The sequence below is a fragment of the Aptenodytes forsteri genome, unplaced genomic scaffold, assembly GCF_000699145.1.
Source record: "Aptenodytes forsteri isolate BGI_AS27 unplaced genomic scaffold, ASM69914v1 Scaffold243, whole genome shotgun sequence".
NCBI lineage: Eukaryota > Metazoa > Chordata > Aves > Sphenisciformes > Spheniscidae > Aptenodytes > Aptenodytes forsteri.
The window spans coordinates 2824897-2848200 of record NW_008795314.1 but is presented as its reverse complement, the minus strand read 5'-3'; the positions used below and the strand labels follow the sequence as shown (position 1 = coordinate 2848200).

At 36.5% G+C, this 23304-nt stretch overlaps 1 protein-coding gene across 1 annotated transcript in view; it reads right to left on the bottom strand.

Annotated features, from left to right (window-relative positions):
- TBCD (tubulin folding cofactor D) overlaps positions 1-23304 on the bottom strand; it is a 134799-nt gene that overhangs the window by 21719 nt on the left and 89776 nt on the right. The window contains exons 23-32 of the mRNA XM_009279453.2: positions 21974-22005; positions 19728-19790; positions 19213-19289; positions 16801-16882; positions 12731-12849; positions 12028-12119; positions 10995-11135; positions 5534-5617; positions 3990-4148; positions 2700-2838 (exon numbers count right to left, since the gene is read on the bottom strand). Coding sequence (XP_009277728.1) covers positions 2700-2838; positions 3990-4148; positions 5534-5617; positions 10995-11135; positions 12028-12119; positions 12731-12849; positions 16801-16882; positions 19213-19289; positions 19728-19790; positions 21974-22005 — 988 coding nt within the window. The remainder of the gene's footprint in view (positions 1-2699; positions 2839-3989; positions 4149-5533; positions 5618-10994; positions 11136-12027; positions 12120-12730; positions 12850-16800; positions 16883-19212; positions 19290-19727; positions 19791-21973; positions 22006-23304) is intronic.

Genomic DNA, 23304 nt, shown 5'->3' with positions numbered 1-23304 from the left:
ATTTTTTATGCAGCCATAAGAAATATGCATCATTGTGGGCCCGATACATAATTAGAAGATTCTTTTACATGGAGAAAGTGCTCTTTGAACCAAGGCAATGCTGCAGAATGCCAAATCCCAAAGGGAATGACATCTTCCGTTTTTCCAGATTACTTCAAAGGCTTGAGTTACAATTCTTTCAGCAACCACGCTGCCACCAAAATGTTTCTGAGATACCCCACACAGCTCATTTCAGAAAATCTCTTTAAAAAGCAAAACAAAGAACTACTCTTGCTAAATATACTGCAGAGCAATTTTAACTACAGAAAAATAGCCACTGACCACTGAGTTACAATGGAGCCTTTCTCCTACTAATTCCCCGAGATGACTTAAAGTCAAACTGACATTTGAACTCAGATTATCCTGCAGTATACAAGAATCTTCTAACTTTCTATGTCCACATGTGTATGTGCGTATGTCCTGGTTTCAGCATACCACGACAGCGTATATATTTTTTAAGTGAGAGAGGGACGAAAGGAGAGATCACAAGAACACACACAGGTTACTGCAAGAACACATATTTGAATAATCCTTTTCCTTTATCCAAGATTTTAAAAATCTGCTTCTTTCATATGGATTTAATAGGAATAGTTCTTAAAATTTTCTATTAATGTTTTAAATCAGTCCCTGGATATTCAGCAAAGAACACTACAGGCTTTGATAGAATAGTTTGAAACACAAGTCATTATAAGACACATCAATTCTAATTTATGTATCACATTTTAAATATTAAATGTAATTCACCACACACTGTATAATCCCAAGTGTAAGCACCCTATACTTCGAGCCTTCCTTGCACTTCTATGTGGCTTGAAAGAGAATTAGGTCATCCTCTTTCTAAAGCCAAAGCCCTTGAGAATATTTTAACCGGAACAAGCCTTTAGTGTTAAAGAAAAATGCAGGGTCACAGAAAGTTAAAATTTCGAAATCATATTTTGAAAACAGTACAGAAGGTTTCCCTTAAATATACTGGCAGATGGTAACAAGGGAAGGGAGCTAGAAGTAACTGAACTGTTTACAGTTTTCAAAACCAAGTACAACCAGAACTTCAAAAAAAAAAAGAAAAAAGATATTAAAATGTTGAATAAGAATTTTCCTCTGACCTTGGTTAGCAGTCAGAATGTCTGTTGCTCCACAACTTTTCTCCCTCCCTTTTTGTACTTATATGAATAACTTTGGTTTTGGTGGAGCCTCCTATAATTAACTGTGTTTGACTAAAAGCTGAATTTCATGTGCATGTCTGCTATTAAAAAAATCTGTTAAGAGTTACGTTGTTGTCTATCCGATAATTATTCTCACAAACCAATAAGCATATGTTTTCAAAGTTTTAAAATAGCCGTTGCTATACAATTAGCTGCCATTTTAGAAACATTAAAATTCTCAAATTTGGTTTAAATACATGAGACTGCACAGACACCAAATTCTCAGCTACATGAAACCCAAAGGCATATAAACATCTCTTGATCACAAGTGCAGAACCCACAGCACCAGGCAAAAACCATCATTTGGGCATATTCTGAACAGCTCATGGTAAGACTCAGAAGTGGAAGCCATGGGAGACAAGCTCGAAATGATTACCTCCTTCCGCGAACCCAGCAGGAGCTGCTCTCTCTCCACAAAAACTGTGCTTCCTGACACTTACCACTTTTCAACCAGCTTTCTTAATTAGAGATGGCAATCTTAATTAGAAACACTCTTAAACACTGTTGGGGTGCTGACTCATGACCTCCTCCTTCTGTTACAGGACCACTGCAATTTAGAGATTTAACTGACAGTCCAGAATATTCTGTTACTGGTCTGATATTTCTCTGTAGTATCATATTGAACTGTGTCCCTACCCCAATAGCTGTTTTCATATGTTACATCTTTGGCTACATCAAATAACAAAAAAGTTAGAAGCCAAGTATCTTGAAACCAAGAATTCTGAAACTAGCAAGACAAGCTGTAATACAAGGACAGAAGGATACACTAAAATTATAATAAAGTCTGGAAGATTTTGGCAGCGTAACAGAATACCAAAACCAGTGATAAAGACACTGTTCATGCACAGGAGAATGAAAGAGAGATTGCAAAGTTCAGAGGATTCAGACAGACATTTGAATGATATTTCTTTGTAATGTAACTTCTGGCATCTCTCTGGTACTTTTGTAGAAAGTGTGTCAAAAAAAAAAATTCTGAACATATTGTTAACACATATTGATAACTAATAGTTAACACCTTGCATCAGGTTACAAATGAAAACAGGCATTCACCTCATTTAAAAAGAGCAATCACCTTGCATTTAGCCACAACATTTAGCTGAATGGCTCTTCCTATGTTAACAGCTTGGTAGGGTGAGCAAATAAATGTTAAGAACTGACTGAGCCAACAGGCTGGAACTCTCAGGTTCTATCAGGCCAGGAAATGAGGAACGAAGTGTCCTTACTCCTTGTTTCCTGCATGCTCAGTAAGCCAAGAAAATAATACTTTTAAAGATGAAAAATATAAAGCCCATCAGGTTTAAAAGTATGACTTGATTTCTTTTAAAAATCTTGTATCTGAAATTCTCACAGAAATAAGTATCTGCAATATCCATTGTAACAGACTAAACATTGTAGTCAACAATTTTATCAGGTAAATACATTCCCCTACCAAACAGGAAAGCCATTCTGCTTTCTTACCGTTGTCTCTGTTAATCCGCCAACAGACACCGAGAGACCCAAAAGCACATAGTATTGGTATGTTGGCAAACCCAAAAGCTGGGTGATTCGAGGGAAAGCTTCTGATGCGGCATTCCAGTTGAGAGTCTCTTTCTCTGACCTGGGGAAAGGGGAAGGAAAAAAAAAAATCTTGTATGTGTGCACTTGTCTTTCTTCTCCATACTTTCCTATGGTAGCTCCTCATCCTCAAGCAGCATGTCAGTGAAGGAAGTCTCTGAATTACCTAACAATCAAATTAATCATTGGTCTTTAAGCATACAGGGAAAATACAAATCAAAACTTCAGCCACTGCCAGTAAAGTGAAGCAATCTTCAAGTCCTTGTTCTGATTCAGATAAGGGATTTGAACCACACACTTTTCTCTACACCAAGGAAACAAGTTCTCTTTCTTGCGTTCCTTTCTGAGTTCCCTCCCACCAACAGCTAGTCAACAACTGATACAAAGACAGACTTATCCCAGGAAAGGCTGACACACATACACCCCACCACAGATCGATCAGCAGCCTAGCAGTCAGAGCACTTTTTGACTTACAGGAGGTTGAGATTCTGCTGAACAAACAGAATGGGGACACAAAGTTGGATGTTCCTCATCCTAATCAGGTATTATAATCACCATTCAGGAATGAGTTGCTCTCACTCTCGCTTTAACTAGAAATTCCATCTTGGAAAACTACTGCAACTAGAGCTTGGTTAAAATAATACAATTCATTAAAAATAATCATTATGATCAATCAATGTTTTCCAGTCGGGGAAAAAAGAATTCAGGAAGGGGGACTGCCAATAAATTCCAGCTCTCACATTATGAAGAGAAAATAAGATTATAAACCAGACATTCCATAAACAGCAGGATTAGCAAAACACAGCTCCCAGCAGTTCTGTTTTACCAACGGTCTCCCATCGACTACTGACATGATCTTTACCATCCACCACGAAATCGGCTGATGGGTTCAGAAATTATCGGGGTTGATCCAGAGAAAGACTTATGCAGCATGATCATATAAGACCTATCTCCTTAGGAAACTATGGTTTTAACAGGAACTTATAGTATAAGTTCTTCTTTTGAATATTTTATATGTTTATGCATATTCATTGGACGCTTCAATGAAATTCTGACAAACAGCACCAAATATTCCTCCATACACATATTAGGCATTTGGGCACAAAAATTACATCAGGTTGCTTGTGTTAGGTGTAACTGTGTACATATATCTTTTACTTTCACCAGTTTAGGATATGTTTTTCAATATATTACCTTGGAAATATCTTTTCCAGCTCTTCTCGATAAGGTATGTGCGGAACCGGAGGATGGTCAAAATGTAAAAGAGTAAGGAACACAGATCCTGCATGAGCTCGAAATTTATCTATTTTTTCAGCTGACTGTTGAGCCAGCCAGCACATAATCTGTTTGCAACTACAAAGAAGAAAACAATTAATCACATAATTTAATCAGTAGAATGCGTATTTAAATTTAAATTGTTTCAATGATATCAAAAATATCCTGCTATGAAGGTATTCTGGTTTAACTCTTCGTAATGAATGTACAAGTGATTTAAGACATCAACATGGTGACAGACTCTGTAAAGCTTTATCTTCCATAGATCAATCAAAAAACATCATGACATTAATATTACACAGTATTTGATATTCACATACTACCCTTCATCCAAAAAGATACGAAGGTGCTTTATGGTTTGGATGAACTGCTACATTTCAGACGGAAATAGAGCAGGAACCTTGAGAAAAGCACCTTTTCAAGTAGAATATTGCACACATAGCAGAGGACAAGGTCTATCCCAAATCTCATATATCCCAAATTGATTACTTCTTCAACTCTGGCTAGTTTTTAACGATATCCTATTCTGCCTACGTTCATAATTAAACTCTGAGCTACAGTATTGTGTTCCGCGAGGCCCTTTATACCTTCAGAAGGGACAACTAGTGATAGTAAAACCAGCTAGAATTCCTTCAGTTACAGCAAGACCCAGAATATTTAGAAAATGTGATCCAGCTGGCAGGAATGCTTTTCTAAGTTTCATGTGAATAATCTATGTCTGCAACAGACCAATAGGAGGAAGCCCCCAGACAACGGGCACTGGTTGAGTAGCATATTCCTACAGAATCCAGTATTTTCCTTCAAAGTGTCCTTCAAAGTTTGGAGTTTTTTAAATTAAAATGTGTATATTCAGCTAACCATTGGGCATGCTCTGTCCATAAAACACCACCATTATTAGGAGAGTTTTGCTGCAGCTCAAGCTATGCTGAAAAACTACTTAAGTGGGGTTTTTTTGTTGGTTTTGTTTTTTGTTTTTTTTTTACTATTAGGAGTATTGTATCATGAAATTAAAAATCAGAAGCTCAGTGTAAATTATATTTTTTTATATTTCCTTACGAATAATTCTGCAAAGAAGACAGAAATGAATGCAAACTCATCTCCACATTTTATCACATTCCAAATTAATGATGCGATGCTCTGGATAAGTGGGCAAGTTTGCGTTCTATTTAAGTGAACAATACTGGCAGGCTCCACAGAGGCGGCAAGTACAGACCAAATCTCACAGATACACTGTATTTCAAAGGTGGGACTGCCACCCAGTTTCTTTTAGTAACGTTAAGTTTCTCTGAAAAACAGATACAATATTCTCAGCTTCTGTATGGGTGTAATCTTGATGCACTTCTATAAAAAGTTCTGTCACACTCAATACAGGAGAAAATATACAGTATGTAAGCAATGCTTTCTTGTATGGACTGGAATGTAGTTATAAGAGATAAGACACAAAAATAGTACAAGTAGCATACATGTTGGCATTAATTAACTCCGCTTCATTCTGAACCAGCAGAAGCGTCACTTCCATTAAACTTGTCATAGCAGCTTCACGTACCCTGTTGAAACAGACACACATTAGAGTAGTTACATCACTATTTATTTAAATAAATACATACATCAGCAGTTAAGTTAAACAGACACTGGCAAAAAATTCAAAACAATGAAAGTGTTGACCCCTGAGAGCAGCTATCATATTTTTGGGAGGAAGAAGACTGTGTACAGCTGTAGCCCCAAGCCCCATCCTGTGAAATGAAGCCTACATTTGCACTGAGGGTACAACAGTCATCCTAGTTTCCAGGCAAGCCCCCTGCCTCACCATCTTATTTTTTATTCCAGCCAGATGTCGTCAGGTTTATTCTTTACTGTAAGAAGGTTAAAATTGTTAACTATTAGTAGTATTTAGTGTGCAAGTAGATGTATTTAAACCTAAGTACTTTGTCTGCTTCAAACCATCTTCTAAAAAGGCCAACCCACATTTTGACAAGATATTTAAGCACTGTTAAAAGTGTCATACTCTTGTAAATTTTCAAGCTTAATACTTCTAATATTAACAAAAGTGATTCAGAATGGCTTAAGTGGCTAAATAATAGTTTTATGAAAAAAGATTAGCTAAAGTAACACTAGTTTGTGCTTGAAGTGCGTATTATCTATATGATGATTTTCTGCCTTCAAAATGTCTAAATATAGTATCAATATAAAAGAAAGATGAAGAGTGTAATTTCAATCAAAAAACAAAATCAATACACTTGTTTTAAACCACATGCCTTGTCAATATATGAGTTGTTAAACGTGTTTCTTTCTTAAGATATAGGCAGCAGCATGGCAGATCCTCAATTGGTTACATGATCCTGCAGAAGACCAGGACCAACACATTCATCACACTGGTCACTCATGGTAACGTCATCCTTTCTCAGTAATAAAAAAATATATATAGATCTCTCTCGAAATATTTAAAAAGGTACTTGCCGACTGTGAAAAAACATACCCCTGTTTCTGATTTCCAAAACAAGATGAAAATAGTTGCCTATGCAATCTAAAACTGGGTGGGACATTTGTTATAATGGTGAAAAAGCTAAATTACATCATTTTTTCCTAAGTAATTTAATACAAGTTTGGCAATCTTTCATCAAAGGATGTTTTCCTACTTTTTTCATATAGTATCTGACTACTAGATATTCATGTCTAACACCTGTAGACAGATTGGACAAGTCCCAGCAAACAATCTGTCAAAAGAAACGTAAAGTTTGCATATGGAAAGTAAAGTTGGTTAAACTTTCCCACGATTCCATTAAAGAAAGACAAAAATTACACACCAAAGAAAAGGTCTCTCCAGAGAAGTGGCAATCCTGCCCATATCTTTCCATCTTAGTCAGTGGTTTAAAAGAAACAGAATGAGAAACATTCGTATTTGGGAGGCCACAAAAATATTTAGCAGCCAACAGTTTGCTGTGAGAAAGGATTCCCCTTCCCCCTTCAATTTACATGTTTCTTTACTTGATTTTGGCTGGCATTGCCAAAGAAGCTTTAAAAGAATCTGGTGCTCAAAGCACATTTGAATTTTAATGGGTGTTGGAAATTTAATTTCCTCAGGATTTCTTTGAAAATTTCCACTTTGTAGAGCTTTGTTTTTAAATGGAGACATAGACAGAAGGATAAACAATAGGTACGGGGAACTTAAGTGAGAGCTGTCAGATATGGAAGTTAACTTGAATACCTAATTATACTTAGCCAGGTTCTTATCTACTTCAGTATCTTGCCTAATTTTGAAAGCAAAAAGCTTAGTATCTCTTCCCTTTCTCTGACTCCCCACCCTATATGGTTGCTCTTATATTTTCTTTCAGCTACACCTGTGTCACTCTTGTGTTACTGCATTCTCCGAGCGAGAGACCCATTCACCTCCCCCTTGCTACTTTGATGCCTGAGGAAGGAGGAGAGGGAAAGCCAAGCTCCTCCTTCCCTTGCACAAGCTGGAATGACCTGATTACGATCCTTACTAGTTTGCATCCTTGTTTCTTCTTCTAAGTTTGAGATGTCAAACACGCCGACTTTTCTCTGATTTCTTGTCCTGTGTTATTATTTCCCTGTCGTATGACAATTTTAACAAGCAGTACTGAAGGCTGAAGTACTGAGGAGCTGGGTATCATTATACAGAGCAAGAAAAACACAAACACACAAATATTAACTCAGGCTGATAAGAGTAGTCAGGATTATTTGCCCTGTGTACTTTTCCAACACATTTGTAAATATTGTAGGGACGTACCCTAAAGGAACAAGGGTAGTCAATTAAAAAGGTGCCCAATACTAACATGGCACAAAATGTCTTTCTTTGACTTTGCGCTATAGAACTTACACTTCACTTTCTGTTCAAAGACAGAGTAGTTACAAGTAACTATGGCCACTCATGCTGGAATTGATGACATCTCAGTGACTGATAATGACTCGGTAGAGCACAAGCATTAAAGTTTGACAGCAGTATAAACTACCCAATGATTGCTGGCAATGAAAACTCTAGCATGATACATATTGCACAAAAAAAGCACAATTACAACTTTTCTTCCTACATAAGACAATAGTTGGTTATAGGGTGTGTTATAGTAGCTCCCATTCTTCATGGTAATTACAAATGTACTTTACAGCACCTGCCCCTGGGTTCAAGCTGTCTAATAAGCAATCCTAAAGAGGAGAAGGCCACTGTAATTAACTGTTTTCTTTTTTTAAAGCAAACCTGGGGCTACCAAATAGAATAACGACACTAAAGTCAAGAGTGAGTAGGACAGAATTCTAAAATGGACATAACCAGAAATTTGAGCCTAAACAAAAAGTTCCCAAACTCACACAATGCATACTTGGCATCATGTATTATACCGGATTTGAACAGGGATCAGCATGCTATGCATGGCTGCCGAAGCTGAACACAGCCAATGCTCCAGAACTGGACTGTTTTACTTGCAGCAGGGAGGAGGGAGCAAGCAAGTGACTGAGACTGTTTTGGCCGCAGAAAGAAGTATGACAAGCAAGGAGGAGTGCACACCTTCCCCCTGCACGGTACAGCTAACTTCTCTCCCACTGCAGCCTTCCCAAGTCAGCAATTACCATCACAGGTCACAACCATCATCTGTGAGCTCTGCCAGCTTTGCTATAGCCACAACATAGCTAGGTTGGAGCCTTTCATTTCAGTAGCCCTCTATCCCTCCTCACCTGTTGAGTCTCAGCTGCCAGTTACAATACAGTAGAAGCCACTGAATTAAATTAAAAGGAAATTATGTTTCATGTTCATACACTACTGTTGAAAACATCTCTTCACAGAAGAGGATAGTGACTGAAAAAATGTCTAAATCAGTTATTTCATACAAACACTCTACAAGGATATGATTGAAACTAAACACCAGAGCCCTTCATGTGACTCAGCACTGTTAAACAAGAGCTTCTTCAATAAACTGGGAAAATAAGTTTTTATTTTCCAACCAACAAAATTATTTCATACCGATACTTTTTGGGCACTCCCTCCTTCCTGCCTGGAATGCAATAAAAGCGTAGCCAGATACTAGATCTGAACAATCAACAGGTGGTTAATTTACAATCCTGAACACGCATCTCTGTACCCTGAGATGCTTCATATAGTTGCCAGACAAGTAGGTATTTTTGCACTAAGTTTAATCTGGTTAATTTAGGCAGCAGTCAAAACGTGGCAGGTTGCACTTGAGTGTGCAAGGAGCCTGAGTTCACCGTTAGGTAGCTTTACATAGCAGTCCATTCCACTGCATCTTCATAGCTACTCTCGTCCACACAAACTACACTGATGCTATTTGAATTACACTTTCCTGTGTTGCAGCCATCTGACCTGAGTTTTATAGATGTGTTAGAAACCACTACTCACATGCAAAGCTTGCCTTTGGAAGATTCAGTGTTTACTCAGAAAAACGGAACATCAGAGAAACAGACTGACATACATCAAATACATATTACCACACCATTACCATACCATACAAACAGTATTATCCATACTGTTAAGCAGGGCTGATACTATATGTATAGGACCGTACCTAAAAGCAACATATATCTGCATATTTTCAAATTAAAACTATGGATTAAGACAATAAAATTAAGAAGTCTTTGTCAAAACCAGCATTTTACTCAAAATCAACTTCCAACAACTAACAGACTAAACTAAACTAACTAACTAAAATTAATTTGTCACGTTCATTTACTTAGTTTATGGCTTCTCTATACAAGGATTAAGTGTTACTGCTCTGAGCCTTCTACACAGCGGCAAAATTGTCATATATTTTAAATTTGCAGATACTGGATTTATTCCTGAATTCTGATAACTTAACAAGTACTATTTCACGCTGGGCATATTTGTGCTCCTAAATACACGCAGAAAAGTACCCTGACAACAGAGCCTGTATGTTTCCTTAGTACTCATTTGATCTCTAAGATCCAAGTTTCACATCGTTTTCTCACCCTGTAACTACCTTGTGGAATTCTATAGGATGAAGCGAGTAACATGAAATCGTCATTGCTGCTCTGTCTACCACATTCAAAGATTGCAGGAACTTCCAATCAGTAAGTGATGTTACAACCCCAATTACAGCTTCTTTAGAAATTAAACACAAACCCAAAGAAGGCCATAAGCCTTTATAGTGCTTTGGTTCGTCAATTTAGAAACTGCCTTTTCAGATCAGTGTTACTGAAGGAATACAGAACATTCAGATGAATGCAATCTTATATACTGAATCTTCTTTAAGGGAACTGTGAAGACTGAAGAATATCACAAAAATATGACTGCTACAGACTTAATCTTGTACCTATTCTATAGACTTCACAATAATAGATATATTCCTACAGACCTATGATTTAATTATTCTTGCAATTTAATAGCTGAAATCATTGAAACTAAACTTACACAAAAGCGGTAATACCACTGTACAATTTATAAAGTTTTTATCCATCGTAGTTAGAGTTACCAGCCTTGAAAATTTGTCACTAACACGTTATGCAACTGCTCCCTCTCCTGGCCAAAAATCCCCACAACACGAACGTACAATAGGAGAGTGTACTAAGTAGAAGTAAATGTATTATTTCAAAGAAACAGAAGTAATGGCTTAAATCTCCGTACTTGTTACAAATAAACACATTCCTGATAGTCAGTAAAATAAAAGAATGTCACCCACAAAACCAGAATAAGGCTGAACTTCAGTTTAAAACACAACAGTCCCCAACTTCCTAACTTCCGAGGCAAAGGACAAACAAATTCTTGTCAGCCTTTCTTTTCCCTTTCTACTCCTCTTCCTCCAGTGTGTTTCTACCTATACTCAAATCTCCAAAAGCTTGGAGCTATCTATTTCTAACAGGTTTTCAAAAGACATCAGTTTTTAATTAGACATCAAAAACAACAGCTAAGTTTAAGTCTCCGTTTGTAAGGCATCTTACCATCCTCCAACATCTCCTCGGCTGTCTGTGGTGTAGTCAGTCACACCACTAAGTAGCGTAGCATAAATCTGAGTAACGTTATCTTTGCAGACATATTCTTCCTGGGATCCTTCTCCCTTTACACCTACTGTCTGGCAAACCCTTTAAAAAGAGAAAATGGCGGGGGGGGGGCAGATACCACACTAGCAAGGAGAAACATTAAGATCATAGCTTTGTTCTGTTGCTTAATAAAATTGTAAACACCTACAACATCTGCTACAAACAGTATGAAGAGTATTTCTGAGCCTACTGTATTGTATTTGACCTGAGGATTTCTGATCAGTGTTCAGGTTTAAAGGAACACTGGGTAAGGCAAAAAACTCAACAGATAAGCAGACTGTTTTTACATCTGTAATACTACAAAAAGGAACATGCTTAAAGTACCTGTCAGTTTCTGAACTCTCCTTAAAATGAAGTAAGCAAGAAGAGCAAAGGATTAATATAATGTGCATTGAATTTGATATCAACAAACTTCTTTACATTGAAGGCATGGTTAACATGAGAAAGAGGGGGGGTTTTTTTGCATTTTAACAGCTTAAGAGCATATATACTGTGATACTATTAACACTAACTACACTGTGGCATGTCAACACAGAAAATACTCCTTTAGAGAAAAATTATGATTTCTTTAAACCAATTCAATCTTCTTATCAAGTGGAAAAAACATATATTCTTCCTCCTCACTAAAGCTCACTAAAATGCAGCCCATGAGAAAGGCGAACTTTAAAATATACTCTAGCTATTCAGTTAATTGAGTCAAAAAAAAAAAAAAAACCACACCACCATCAGAGTTGTACTCCATCCTCAGATGTGTGATAATCCTCTGAATCAAAGATACACTGAATAATGGAAATGCACACAGTCTCACACTGAAAATGCGTATGTCATAGTATAACCGATTTCAAGAACCACACTGTACAGAAAGCAGAATGAACAGGAGAAAACAACTAAAGAAATAATTAAAATTAGACAAAAATAAAGATGATTAACATACTTTGCAATTGCTATTAGGGCATCTCTTCTGGATTCTGCAAAGCTCACATCTGCAGGGGAAATTAAGGTAACTTTTTTCAAACCTTCCAAAACCTGAAAAAATATAAAAATTGAGATATTTAAATCCAATGCATTATTTATGATAAATGTTAAATTTAGATACTGTCTTAAGATGAGCTAATCACGTATGAGAGAACCAAGCAGTCAAGAGTCATGACCTCTGAGCATGCCTCACTTTTTCCTTTGGACAAATGTTCCATAGCAAAGGGATATTCCACCTCTGGCTTTTCCATTAACACTACTAAAGCAGGACTAAACTTTAATTATCAGAATCTATGGCAAGCTGAGTTCATGATGATTTTCTGGAGTTACTGTACATTACAATCCAAACCCCTTTCACAAAGACCTTTAATTACTACCATTATTATTTATTTGATTACGATCATAGGTTTCATTCAAAATACTGTGTGCTCTCTTCTCATTACAATGATCATATTTTCTCACCTGTTGGAGCCTGCCCTTCAGCAGAAATCTTGGAAGGGCCCCAAGAGCTCGTGAAAAGCCACAACGAATCATTTCCTCTGTGTTTTGTAGTTCTGAAACATACTGTGTCACCAGCTCTTATTATTTATTTGATTACGATCATAGGTTTCATTCAAAATACTGTGTGCTCTCTTCTCATTACAATGATCATATTTTCTCACCTGTTGGAGCCTGCCCTTCAGCAGAAATCTTGGAAGGGCCCCAAGAGCTCGTGAAAAGCCACAACGAATCATTTCCTCTGTGTTTTGTAGTTCTGAAACATACTGTGTCACCAGCTCATCTAGAAAAAATACAATTGCAGTGAAAAGCAACAATTGCAGAGAAAAAAGCAACTACCACATCATTATCATTACACATTTGGCTAATGAAAAACTAAAACAGGAAAAGATCCTCCAAACAGAGCAGCTAGAAAATTTTATAATTCATTAAAGTTAAATACAGAATACCTTTAATTTCCCACAGAAAAAATACTAAAAATTTTAAGATGTTCACTGTTAAATGAATGAATTATTTTCTACTTATGAAGTCAGATTTTTAAACAGACTAATCCTAGTCATTCAGAGAGAGAAAAGACAAAGGTCTCCATTTTAAAAAGTTGTAATTTTTAAAAATCCAAAGAATAAGTCTAAGCATGAATTTAAATGCAAACACAGGGGAACAAGTTCTCTTATATTTACAGGTCATCATTTTCCATAATAAGACAAGTACGCTGTGTTAGGAAAGACATCTCTGGATTCGTTAAGGTCAGTTATTCAACAGTTTTCCCCAAAAAAAGTAGGTCTCCATTTTAAAAAGTTGTAATTTTTAAAAATCCAAAGAATAAGTCTAAGCATGAATTTAAATGCAAACACAGGGGAACAAGTTCTCTTATATTTACAGGTCATCATTTTCCATAATAAGACAAGTACGCTGTGTTAGGAAAGACATCTCTGGATTCGTTAAGGTCAGTTATTCAACAGTTTTCCCCCAAAAAAGGCTTAACTGGACTCAGGATTTAAACGCACACATGGATCACACCTAAGCAATAAGATCACATCATGTCACTTTTTATATAGAGACAAAAATAAAGTTGGGCTTTTTCCAGGAGGAAGCTCAAAAAGAAGCAACCGCTTTGAAGTAGGGATACTGTGCTCAGATTCTGTGCATTGTTACATGACAAAACATGGACAATGGCTCTACAAACAGTAGCACACAGAAAAGGAACAAGAATAAACTGAATGGGGCAGGAAAAAAGGAGGCTCAGCAATGAAGTGACGTGATATGAAGAAGAAAATGAGGATGAATGAAAAAAAGAAAAAAGAAAAAAAGTCAGGAAAGGACTCTGTCTACGTATTTCTACTGTAGTCTTTATCATAGACTTAACAGACAATACTTCCTTTACCAGATTTTTCAGCTACTATATTAAACTCTTCTGTAAAATGCAGAGAAAAACAAAGTACTCCACAAAAGCTTCTAAGAACAACGAAGAGAGTTGCAATAAACACAACTCTGGTTCAAAAAGGAGAAAGGTGGTCTTATTAATCACTTTACTGAATATGCACTTTTTAATCCTCAAAGAAAAAGAATCAGAGCTCCTAGGAAGATTACATAATTGTGCTAGGAAGATTACATAATTGTGTCATTGCTTACTGTAATCTAAGATTTAAATGATTGAGCAATATTTGCTAGAGGAAGAAAGAATAGTTACCATAAGAAACTACACATTAATCATAACTCATGACTGTCAACTTTTTTTTTTTTTTTTTTTAAATCCCTATGCAACTGGCAGGCCTCAACTAGTTCCTCACATCAGGGAACTAGTTCTCTGTCCAGAGGTTAGCAATACCTTCATATAAGGACATCTATTATTTAAAAATTTCCAAACCACTGGAGTGTAAGATAGAGTCTTGAGGCCATAGTAAGATGCAACGTGTGCTTAGACAGCAAGATGATCTTAGCCAGTAAGACAATGACAGTCTTCCCTTTGATTGATGTAAATTTAAGATTGATATTTTAGCCAAATGACATAAAATTAAGACATGACAACTAGCAAACGAGCAGCTCTACTTATAAATACTTAGTAATTATGCTAGTGAGGGTAATGCAAATGTTAATATTCTTCTAAGAGTCTTCAGCTTCATAAAACAATATGGCCTATGAAGTGTCTACAATATTAATTCAACACAACCCATCCTGAAAGAATATTAAAAGAGAAAGTCATCAAAACCAAACCAGAACACATTAAGACAGAAAAAATAAAACAAAGAAAAGGTGAAAACAAACAGAGGTGAAAGAAGTGATTCAATAAAATTGCAGTCTTATAGGGACAGATTCAGAACGCCGAATCACTAAAGTATCTTTGATTTGTGTTTTCATTTTAATCTGTCAAGCCATAGTGAAACACTAGTTAAATTTTACCAAAAACTTTTTTTTTTTTCCCTAATCCCCTTAATCATGTTTAGACCTGCTTTAACCAACTTATCTAAGGCACCTGTATCGTCATTGAACGTCTTCTGCACTGTAGCTTCCACACTTACAGGCATATGTCAGACATTATGGGGAGGATTTTTAGTGGTGGATTTAAATCTCACAACATACAGATTTTAATGGTCATGAAATATATAGTTTTTACTGACACAGAGATGAAAATACACAATTTTTTTTTCTTTTAAAAGATGCTTGCATGTATAATGGCACTTTTGTTACCATGTGTGGAAGAGGCTTTAGAGCAGTACAAGGCCAAATAAAAGCATAATCAAGACAGAGCTGACTAGAGATTTTTTCTGAACAGAAAAATTTCCAACTCACAATTCTATTCTCTAAATCATTCCAGAAAGTCTGATGAAAAATTTTGCCTCTATCTACAAATCTGACTCTAATTATGTCCCTAGACCATACATCGCTATGATTCCTTCACGCACAAGCCAGATGAAAAGTTAACCTAGAATCCAGGAAAAAATAATCAAGCTTCATAGGCATCTAAAAGAGTACAGCATCAGGACAGCTGCACCCATCTATTGCATGTTCTTCCAGTAGATCCTCCCTCCCTCTTGATCTTGACACCTGGCTGAGTTTTCTGGTCCACTTTTACAGAAGCTTGAAACTTCATCCTTACATAAAATGTGACCTATTAACCTTTCAGCTCATTTTTAGCTTGCTTTCTTTGATTCAGCATTGTCTCCTCCTGCCCAAAGTGTTCTGTTTTTACAAAACATTACCCTTTCCTGAGGTGGGTTTTTTTTGATCTGCCTCAGTACCGTATCACATCTTCCCATGCTGCCTACAAAAAATCAGGCATGCAGTGCCAACCTGCATGAAGGAAAGGGCTATTTTTGGTAAATTTTTTTGACAAAAATACAGAGATTTAGCAATATAGAAAAGATTTAAAAATCAAGATAGGCTGCTTTTATATAACACCCATAACTTCTTTGGGGCATGGACTGCATGTTACTATGTATGTGAGAGGTATCAGGTTCATTCTGGGAACTACCATAATAGAAATAAGGTATTCTGTTACCTGATTTAGGAATGACTTACTAATGGCAAAAAATAGGACAGGTATTCATTATTTTGTTAAGTATATGTAATTTCACTGTCATATTTAGAAAAACAAGAATATAAATGTTGTTATTCTTAAAATATCTATCTATACAATCCAGCAATCTGTCTCTGATGGACGCGATACAATTTGATACTTGAAAGAAAAACGTCCAAGAAAACCAGTATAAAAAAAGATGTTGATTCAAATGCCCCTAACAAAAGTTTAAGCCTACTCCTGTACTACTGATCCAAATCCAAACAGATGAGGTTTCACATGCACATTTACAAGAACTCTGGGTGTCCTTGCTATCCTTCTCTTCTTATGCCTAACGAATTCTTCTTCTTTAAGTCAGCCACTATCTCTGGCATACAGTTTATCAAAATACAATGCGGAAATGTCTCACTTCATTAAAATTTAGGATTTGCCACACACACATATTCTTTGCTGCTTTGTTTTACAGTATGGAATAGAAAAGCAATCTGTTTTTCCTAATATTCATTATTATGGTACCTTGTATTCACCTCCAGTCTAAAACAAGCAAAACCCCTGAGACATTTCCTAGAATTTCAGTTGGTTTTATCATTCTTTCCTGAAGCATTTTAAGGTCCTTTAAAATTAGTGATGCTCCTCCCCATTCTACCCAATACCTCCAAAGTGCAAGTTAGGTCCAGCCCAATATTTTCTGCCTCTACTGTAAACATGAGTCATTACCCTGTAGAGCTGGATCAGCTTCTCCCTTTTCATTGATGTAATATTCATTACACAGCGCAGCCAGTGCAGAGACTGCAGACTCCTGTAACAGAGGCAAAACTGTAAACTTGATATATTTACTAAGGTCATACTTTATGATAACTGTGCTTAGAAGTAAAAGGTTAAGGAAAAAGAAAGTGGATTTTTTTTTTAAATCATTCCCTTCTGCTCCTGACATTTACTTTCTTTTTATTTCTTCCCAATACTGGTTTAAGAACAGTTGAATAGGAAACCTATGCAAGAAAAAAACAGATTCTACTATTATTCCTTCAAAAGTACCAGTAAGCTAAATTAATATTTAAGACGTTAATACTAATGTATCAACTGTATTTTCAGTTCAGTTGAAGGACTTCCAGGATGACACAGTATTACAAAATACAGAAGTCATTATTTTATATTCAATATATTGATGCCAGATTGATAAGAAACAAACCATATTTCCCCAGAAAGCTATAGAAAGGAAACAGAAAAAAACCACGGACAGAAGGTTATAAACAAAACCCCAAAAATATCCAGTATCACAATCCTTGCATCTCAATCTTAATTGGTTTAGAAAAGGATCAAAGGTTGTGTATTATGCCTGAACCTCCTAATCTTCAGAGTGGTTTCGGTCACCAATATAGAACACAAAACTAATACAAAAACATGTAACAAGTTTTCTCATAAAATTCATGGTTGAATTATACTTTTCAGCTAACAATATAATGCTGACCAAAATTATAATAAATTTGAGAGCGTACAAAAAACTATGCACTGTTCACTCCATATTAATAGCAACGATCCTTATCAATACTCATGTTCTCCAGGTACAAGAAATCTTACATGATAACACAGGAATCCTGTACAGCTTATTAATTCTACCCTCAAAGACACCTCAGACTTGTTCTCTATGCAAAATAATGGACTTGAAAGAAAACCAGTATTCATCTAAATAATATTCTAACTACCACAGACATTATAGCAGCAAAATATACAGAATTATCTAATTGCTGTAGATCATAGAATCATAGAATAGTTTGGGTTGGAAGGGACCTTTAACGGTCATCTAGTCCAACCCCCCCATGGGCAGGGACATCTTCGACTAGGATCAGGTTGCTCAAATCCTTCACTTTCTAGAGAATGGTTTTCACCTTAAATGCATGAAGTTACATTGGAAGAGTATACTGTATGTCAGAAAAAAAAATTACTTTTCAGTGTCTTAAGCGTTGCCCTTAAAATTATTTCTCTCTCAAATATATACAGAAATCAAGTGAGAATTGACATTCACTAAACATACTTTGCTTAACATTAATTAATGTTAACCAAACAAGTCAAAATTCTCTAAAGTCTATAATTAATTCTTCTAAGCTTGGTTTAGAAATCCCAGTTATAAGACATACAAACTCTTGGAATAAATTGCTAATGCCAAAAGAATATTCCAAGAATTCAAATTTCATCTTTTAATTTTCTTCAGTGATTCGGATACATTCTAGTCTACTCTGTCTTCCAAGGAAGACTTTAAATGATGAGCTACCAGATATTTGCAATGGCTTTTTATCTTATTTTTAAAAACTAACAACATGAACACAGTATGTTATATTCAAATTGTCTTTGTGATGGCTATAAGCTTTAACAGGGCAGATGAAAATTTTCTTTATAATTTCGGAGAGCCTTTAAGTACGCAAGATCAAACTGTCATGGTATTACTCAGGAAAATTAAGGCAAATAACTGGAGGCGTTAAGATCATGTACATAAAATAGTATGAAACATATCCATCAATGGATTTAATATTAAGAATTAGAGTAGCTTGAGAGGACAGTAAAAGGATTTGCAACAGAGTTTAATGGAAAATTTAAGCACATGGTTCTGAATAACTGGTTGATCACACCAGTGTTCTCACTGTTAACAAACACACCCTCAGTACATCAGGCCTGAGGACATCATCCAGAGATTCTTTTTAATTCTCACAAAAGTTCTCTGAAACTACCAAAATCAATATATCTTACACATATTACAGGTACACCAAAATAGAAGCAAAATATCATATCAGTGTAACCATATAGCCAACAGCAAGTACCTTCAAGCAACCATCAGCGACTATGCACCGCCAGCCCACTGTCAATGCCAGCACCTGTCAGTTACTTTGTCCAAATGTACATACAAGAACAACCCTTGTGATAGCTGTTCAAGTATTAATCAAAAAGGTCCCTTTGAATTTTGAGAAATTTATTTTTTTTTTTTTTTTTTTTTTTAAATAACCCTTCTTACCAATCTAAGAAACAAACATTCAAGAACCAATTAGATTCCATGGAAAATAATCCACCACCGGAAAGCAAAAATATTTCTAATTCTGTATTTAATGTGATGACATGAAGAAGAAGGAACTATTGTACCTTTATATGCTGTCGTGCAGCGCTTGAAACAAGAGGGAGACTTCTTAGACTGTCATTTATTAACCACTGCCAGCCACCTGAAATAGTAAGGAACATAATTGGTATGAATTTTTCTTACTTTCTGAACTTCAACATTCTCTGTTTATTTTTTACAAAGACAAGCAATTATACATATTGACGTGTTTCCTTGGTTTTCCAAAATAAACAAGGTTGTGATTCTCAATTAGTATAGCTGTTCTGGTTTGTTTTACAATGTACATAGCGCAAACACTGCATCTGGTAATGCTGAAAACTTGATAGGGGAAAAAAAAATATTAGTAAACAGCTAGAAAACAAATTTTCAAACATCACCACCATCTGTTGCAGCATTTGTGTAGCTTTTTTGATTTTTTTTTTTAATTTGTTAGGCCACCCAACCTTGCTAATCTTGCTTCTTCGAAAAACATCATTGGTTAATAGTTTAGCTTAATGAATAACTACTAAGATAATGGAGGGTTATTTAAAATATGACATACCGATTATTGGATCTCCTCTAAATGGTATTTTTGATAGCGACAACTTTTCAATTAAAGTGCAGACTGCAAGAAAATAAATATAATAACTGGATAAATACAAAAAAACGAGAAATTGTAGCAATTTTGAAGATACAACCACATCAAGCTACATTAGCATTAATTTTAAATTGAAGAAAATTTGCAATTTGAAGTCCAAAATATGTGACATTAGAAATTGAAAGGAAATTACACTTGCTATTCTTACATACAAAAAAAGCTACTATGAGTAACTGTTCTGTGACATGAGTTAGTCCCATTATTCATGCAAATCCATTGTTTGGTGGTATGTTTTTCCCCCTCTGCCATTTAAGGTGCATATGTACATATTGGCCACCTTTCTGTTTCTATACCAGTCTGTAAATGGCTATGTAGTGTCGTCGATAGTAAAACAACGTGGACAAGGATAATACTACAGCCCCTAAAAAACTATTCAAATATATATATGAAAGGTTTTCCTACTTCTTATTAGCATTTTTTGGGACCTTCAAGGAGTGGCATCTGTTCACTGCACAGAGCTAGGAGCTATAAAACTGGATGCAGCTTTATTTCCTTTGATACTCAGAATACGAGAAAATGTAATTTTAATAATTAAGTCATTATTTTAAATCTATAAACTTAAATAAAACTAAATAAATCTATAAACTAAGCTTACAAACCCACTTTCAGAATAGTATTTCTTTTAGTGTTTCAAGGCTGGTTTAGGGAATAGAGATTAACACAGTAAACATTGCAAACTTTTACTATACGATAGATTGACTGCATTGCTCAAATGAAAACTCAGCACTTGGGGAATACACTATCTTTCACCTCCTGGTGATCAGTTCAAATAAAACAGATCAGTATAGATCCATGCTCACTATCTGACTGCTTTAGAGTTGGTGGAGAGTTGGTGGAGAGGAGGGAGAGGACAGAACAAGCTACTATATAATGCCACCTTTTTGTTTTCCTCTCCTCCCATGACTTAATCTTTGAATCTTACTCTGGGCTCTGTACACAGTTAATCACCTTCTTCATTTATAATCAACTTACTGGGCTCCAAATCTACTCTTGAATTCAGTCCTCACTATGGTAATGTCACACAATCAGGCTCCCTGTGCTCAAACTCCATTCAGTATTGTATGTCAGCTTCTTTGTTCTAATATTTATTCACAGACAAGGTTAAGTACAATGTGACTAAACCCAAGTCTCTTAGGGTTCCTCCTTAGTTCTCTACACTTCTTTTATGCTCTGTTGTGGTTGAGACCATCATCTTCATTAGACATGCAGGCAATTTGTGGAGTATTTCAATTCTTCTCTTATTCCACGCACACAGTTGTATCATGCCAAAATACTGTCATTTGTACTTCTCCAATACTATGAAATACTCAGCTGCTTAAAAGCTAAAACATATTAAAAAAACCCTACCTATTCTTTCAGCCAGCATTATCATGTCACAAGACTGTAAATTCATTCAAAGACTGCAGAAATCCCCTTGCCCCGTTCACCCCTTCTATTTGATCACCCTGCCATCTTGGTACTCAAACACCTTTACCCACTAAGTTTGGATGGCTTCGCATCTTCAAAGCCAGAACCTGCTATGTAGCACTTCCTTCATTCAACCCATGGGCAGGAAACTCAAGTTGGCATCATTTCCTTATCCACCCAGGCTACCTGGATGAGTACTTTTTCCGGCAATGCCCTTCCTTTTTACAGTGGTTCTGTATATAACAATCTTCAAAACCCATGTGAACAACGCATCATCTTTTCTGTGGTACCACCCTTTCCACAAGCTATTGTTTATATGGTCTTTATTCTTCACCTTTGCGCACATACGTATTATGATAAAATCATTAGTTACACGATGACATCTGTCTTAATGGACAGATCACATCTCTTCTGGAGAGGAATCTGAGTAAATCAATGAAGGAAGCCAGCTCAACCCTGAAGAAATTTCACTGTGTGCAACAACAGAAGGAGAGAATGTGTGACATAAAACCAAGAACTATCTCCAACTCTTACACAAACAGGGTTATTCACAGTTGTGCTGGCAACCAATGTTCTGGTGTACCTGTCTTCTGACTGGCCTCCAAACCTTGTTTTTTTTTAATTACTGTGCATACTTTATTTATGCATTCAATACAATATATGCAAAACAAACTGGAAAAAAGTAAACAGAAGAATTCATTACTGCACATCTTCGGCTTTCACACCACAGCTGTGATACTTACCAGCTGGTCTCATCAATTCTCCACCTAAACCCCTGCAAAGCAGAAACAGAGCCTTCAGAAAACAACCTACCACAAGCAATCCGAGTGCATTGCCTCAGTGAGTGAGGCCTGAGTGAGGAAAAAACCCTCAAAACCATTTCAGAATGAAACCAGATCACAAAACACCTGCAGTTTTGTATTTGACCAACTCTAAAATACTTCTTTTTAAATCAACTGTTGTCTTGACTTCCTCAATATTTAACTTTCTTCTTGCAAAAATGTGGTCCCAGTCTTTCTAATTTTTAATGTGAATAATAAAAGACTGTCAAGTTCATTCTGCTTTTCTTTTCACTTGCTTCAGAAGCACTCCAAACCTATGGGACTTGCCACAAGACTTTTCAGTCACACAGCCTCTACGAGCTCCTGACTTCCACAACTGAAAAGCAATTACATGCAATTTTTTAACAAAATCTTCATCTCTGGAACATTAAATAGAAACGTCACTTACCAGTTCCCATTTTCACAAATGTTAACTGGTTTACTTTCGTGGTGAAGTTTCTCAGCATTCTCTCTTCACCCTCTCCTTCCTCGCTAAAGCCCCCTCCCAGGTGATTTTGCATTCATCACCACAAGCGAGGGGGTAAAAACTTCCAACACATCAGAAGAGGGAGAGGAACAAATGGCTCAAGATGCTTCAGACCCTCCTGAAGTAAGTGTGTGTGTTACATAAGGATGGTCTCGCCAGCTCAGACCTCAGGCTTATCCAGCTCAGTTACCCTGTCTGAACATTAGCCTGGCCACTGACAGCACTAGGAGGAGAAAGTCTGAACTGGGCAGAAAGTGGGAAGAGGAAGAAGCGTCCCAGAAGTGGCAGGGCCTGTTTCCATTCTTTAGCCTCTCATGTCTCTGGGCAGAGAGACATCTCCTCACCCCACATAGCAATGTCTGCTGGTTACATGGATATCCCCGAGGTGCCGTGAGCACTGCTTGGGGTGTTCTGCTCAGTGTCACCCTCTGTGGCTTAATTTTTCCATTTTATGAACCTTTGACCCCTGCCCTTCCTTTGGCTATTTCCTCCCTTGGCTCCTTATTCCTGTCTCCCTTCACTTCTGCTGGAATACTTCCTCCCTGAGGTGTGCCCAACCCTTAATCACCTGTTTGTATGGCCATGCTCCGGCAGAAACTCCCAGCAAGGGGGAGGAACAACAAAGGCTTTTTTGTATTTGCTTGCTGGAATACTTCCTCCCTGAGGTGTGCCCAACCCTTAATCACCTGTTTGTATGGCCATGCTCCGGCAGAAACTCCCAGCAAGGGGGAGGAACAACAAAGGCTTTTTTGTTTATTTGCTTGGC